The following is a 4,605-nucleotide window of genomic DNA, read 5'->3' as shown; positions in this document are numbered from 1 at the left end:
AAGATGTATACTTGTCAACGGTCAAACTACTGTACACCGTTTGGTGATGTCTCACGCAATGAATTGACCAATCAGAGCATCCTGCATCCAGCTGTTTGCTGCACGTGAAAGCACAGCTTTAGCCGATTGGTCCTATTTATTGGTGCTATCGGCACTGCGTCGTTGTCGACCGCCGCTACTAAATATTATATAAAAGTAAGACAGAGCTGACCATAAATTGAGTAGCGTAACAGAGACACAAAATTGCTGACTCGTGCTGCTGCTGCTGACTCAATACGGTTGGCAAAGACAACGGCAAAGAGTTTAGGTATATGCTCGAAGGTTGGCAAGCAGTGCGCCTCTTGCGGATGTAATCGGCGGTTCTGTTCGTACCGGATGTTCCAAGCATAGACTTTGGCTGCCGAGTAGTTCCTGCTTCTTTTAGCCCGCTAGCAAGATGGGTGAGTGGCTTGTATTCTTAAGGAAAAATTGAATCGACGTGCATCTGTGATTTTCTTCAAATAAATTAGTAAATTTCCACGACCTATTGTTCCTAGGAACTTTCTTCAAGTGACGCTCAAGTTATTTCTTTATAATATTCCTTATAAAATTCGAAAACACGTTTCATTGTTTGACACTGCACCCAGTGTTGTGATATTTAAACGTGTGGTTTTTTTTCTACTTATTTACGCGTTATATTCATTGCTACTGTATCTTCCAAACTATTTCGCTGAAATGCGTCACATCTTGTCGTAATTCAAATTATTGATCGTTCGTCCGAATATTTTGTACCGTATAATCTCGCGACCATAACCTCACTTTCTCGTGTCTATGCATAGACACTCAGTATTCAAATTGTCAATAACATGTACAACTTTGTCTGAAGGTATATCCCGGGATCACTGGCATAAGCGACGTGCTACTGGAGGCAAAAGGAAGCCTCTGCGTAAGAAGAGGAAGTTCGAGTTAGGCCGCCCTGCTGCCAATACCAAACTTGGCCCTCAGCGCATACACACTGTGAGTTCTTGTCGATACAGTTATTCTTACAAGAGTATATACGATAATTAAAAGTTAGTTAGTATCTAAAGTTGATTTAAAATACAGATCGAAGAAGAAGGCATATTATACATATTTAAAATTATATTGCCCAAAAAAATGCAAAAAAAAAAAACAACAAAGTGATATCCAAATGGTCATCATCAATGAAATTATAATGAACATTCTATTTGCTGATAGTTAACCTTGACAGCAGATTATTTCGATGATTTAATCTATGTCAGGCAATAAAAGCAACTCAAGAAACCCAACCCAATTTTCATAACATTTTTGGAGTAAGCGTGAGTTGATACATGAGACAATAGAATGAAGTTTGTCTAATTCATGTTATGCCACAGATTTTGACTTTAATGGCATATTTTCAAAATATCGTGTCTATTCAAGAGTGAAATTTACCAATGTTATATTTGTTTCAAAAAAATCTTATATTTCTTGCTTTTTGAAGAAGTTCATCAATTTTGCTCTCTAGAATGTTTGCTGAAGTTTCCACTAGCTACTCTACATATTACAGCACCCATATAATTATGTAATTGCATACATTCATGTGTATCATTCAATAGTAATGTAGACAAAATATTTCAATTTGCTTATAAGGCATCCAAATGTATACATTTAATAGAATTAGTTGGCAAATTTTGCCATGTCTCTTACAAACCTATATATTTGGAGCACAATTTTCTCATACATAGACCAATTCTTGAAGACGTCGAAGAAAAACTGTAATGTTCTTTTGTTTTCATCAATTTTCTTGATAATCAACTCTTGGTAGTATTTTTTGTTAAAGTGATAAGAAACAATGGGTTCAACATATACTAGGTTGAAATTTATTATACAACGTAACTAAATATTGCCAAAAACGAAACTATCTTGCAAGCTTGGAATAATTTTGATGGGATTGAGTTTCCGAAATATGTTGTAATTTTTATTTTATTAGCGTTAATTCCATTGCAGACAATCCTAAAGCTGAAAAGTTATCATTTATCTAAAAAATTCGTCATTGCATTAATATTACTGCATGAGAACATTTTTTGAATTTTTTTTTCTATATATACTATATATACACATATATATTTTATTACCTGCAGTGGAAACCAATTACATTTGAAATTATTCATCAGCCTAAATTTCCCAATTCCCACATAATATTCAATATGATGCGAAAGCTTGTGTCTGAGTGCCATGAGGACACCAATTAATTCCACAGCGTTCTGACATTTTCAAAACCAGCCCAGTCAGTGTTAATTCATTCTTCTTCCTCAAGTTGATAAACTCCTTTTTTCTGTCAAGGTTCGTACTCGTGGAGGCAACAAGAAATTTAGAGCTCTGCGTTTGGACACGGGTAACTTCTCGTGGGGATCGGAGTGTGCGACTCGCAAAACCCGTATTATCGACGTTGTGTACAATGCTTCCAACAACGAACTTGTGCGTACGAAAACTCTTGTCAAGAATGCCATTGTTACTATCGATGCAACTCCATTCCGTCAATGGTATGAATCACACTACGTGCTGCCTCTGGGACGTAAACGAGGAGCTAAGCTGGTTTGTAATACATCATACACAGTCGTTGATTACGGTGTCCAAGATTTGTGATCATTTAGTATTTTCATAAAACCGTATTGAATTCATAATCATTAAATTATTTGAAATGAATTAGTTGGAAAGAAATTCAGAAAGATGTAAATAAAACAATCGAAAAAAAAATGCTATCCGAATATTGGTGAATACGAATTGGAGACAGTTGTCGAGAAATTTGAGTAGATTTAATTTCTGATCGATCAGTCCGTTTTTCTAATTTGCTTATTGATGATGATAGAAAAATTATATTGCAGACCGAAGCTGAAGAGGAAATCTTGAATAAGAAGAGATCTAAAAAGACAGAGGCAAAGTACAAGGCAAGACAACGCTTTGCCAAAGTAGAACCTGCACTTGAGGAGCAATTTGCCACTGGTAGAGTACTTGGTAAGCCAGCTTGAATTTTTGTTTGTTTTCTGCAAGTATAATAAGTAGATAGTTGATCCAAATAAGCGCAAAACCTTGTTTCTTACTGTATTTGATAATATCAAAGTGATTTTTAAATTGGTTTATGATAATGATTTGACGGCAGTTTTGTTTTTCACATTCATTTTTTCAAGATTTTGGGAGCCTAAATTTCATTAAATATTACAAAAAAATATTTACTTTTGACTTTGAAGTTTACTCTTACCTTAATAAATAATTAATATGATGATTACCCTTACCTACTCTGAGTATTATGATGACTCATTTTCCACAGCGTTCTGACGACAATTTTAACACATACTTGGTTGATATAAAAATTTTCAGAATTCATTAACTAAATAAATACGTTTACAGCTTGTGTCGCTAGCAGACCTGGACAGTGTGGCAGAGCGGACGGATATATTTTGGAAGGAAAAGAACTTGAGTTCTACATGAGGAAGATTAAGAGTAAGAAGGCTAAATAATGAGCTTGTAACCATCGTCAAGTGAATAAAATACATAAAATGAAGATTGGTCAATTTATTTGAACTAATTGTGATTGTTGAATGATATACCCTGCGTCAACATTTACCTGCTTCCTTTTCTATTGCTTTCGATATCCAGGTAAGAATTACATGACATTGCATTTCAAAATATATGCCACTTCATTATATGAAAGGATTCGATAATTCCAAGTTGTAAACGGGAATGTACTTGGGTTTAACTGTTGCTCTAGAATAGCTGGTTCTTGTACTGTCAGCTTTACATTCTAAGTACTACACTCGCAAGTAAAATAATTATACAAATATTAATTCTTACCCGGTATACCATATGTATACAAAATTTCAACACACCAAGTCGAACTCCTACAATTGTGAGCGCTCCTCGCGAGAGGGACGAAATTTGGAGGAAATTTGGGAGCGACAAAAATCTGCAACTACGGCAACACGACCGCGCTTGCATATTCTGGTGCCAATACGAGTCTGACCGCTGACTCTTCGCAATTTAGTCTGAACGTCATTTCGGATTATCTCACTCACGTGACTAGCATCAATTAAACATGTGAGTTTTAGTTTTTTAGACACTCAAGTGCTGTACGGAATTATTAAAGGCACATTGACAGGGCAGCGCAGAAATAATCCATGATTTTATAGCACGTGGTCTTTCGACAAAATGTTGTTAGTGATCGAGAGCCAAACAACGCTGCACGGTCGGTAAAACAGACACCACGCTTAAAACTCCATTGCAATTTTCAAAATCTGACGAAAATTTAACTGCTCAATTTGCGATGCAGACATATTTAATCCATCTATAACTATTTAACTATATTTCGTAAACAAATCTGAGGATATAAATCAGATCTTGATATCTCCGTCAATAATGGAAGAATTTTCGAGTAAAAGATCCGAACGAATATTTTAATTAATTAATCATAATTAACTGAGTAATTTCTAATTCCTTCGAAACTAAACACAGCTTTTTATTAATATCATACGCTAGCCTAGTGTTTAGTAGTCTTGTCCTTGACTTCAAACATAAATGTTTTCACACTCATTCGTTGATACGTGAGAATTAGATCCCGGACAGCCGGCA

The 4,605-nt window shown here is 35.3% G+C and overlaps 1 protein-coding gene across 2 annotated transcripts; it reads left to right on the top strand.

Moving 5' to 3' along the window:
• The first annotated feature begins 335 nt into the window (after window positions 1-335).
• Window positions 336-3,541, top strand: LOC124409233 (40S ribosomal protein S8). Of its 2 annotated transcripts, none has more exons than XR_006929505.1 (5): window positions 336-440; window positions 866-996; window positions 2,323-2,574; window positions 2,865-3,061; window positions 3,205-3,438. XR_006929505.1 is itself a non-coding variant. In XM_046886727.1 (5 exons), exons 1-5 carry the CDS (start codon window positions 437-439, stop codon window positions 3,495-3,497), a joined length of 627 nt encoding a protein of 208 aa, XP_046742683.1. In that variant the 5' UTR covers window positions 342-436; the 3' UTR covers window positions 3,498-3,541. The 2 variants fall into 2 exon arrangements, 1 of the variants encoding a protein (XP_046742683.1); XM_046886727.1 differs by having other exon boundaries at window positions 342-440; window positions 2,865-2,994; window positions 3,388-3,541.
• The last annotated feature ends 1,064 nt before the right edge of the window (window positions 3,542-4,605 follow it).

This window comes from Diprion similis, chromosome 8 (assembly GCF_021155765.1).
Source record: "Diprion similis isolate iyDipSimi1 chromosome 8, iyDipSimi1.1, whole genome shotgun sequence".
Classification (NCBI taxonomy): domain Eukaryota; kingdom Metazoa; phylum Arthropoda; class Insecta; order Hymenoptera; family Diprionidae; genus Diprion; species Diprion similis.
This window is presented reverse-complemented; position numbering and strand designations above follow the sequence as displayed.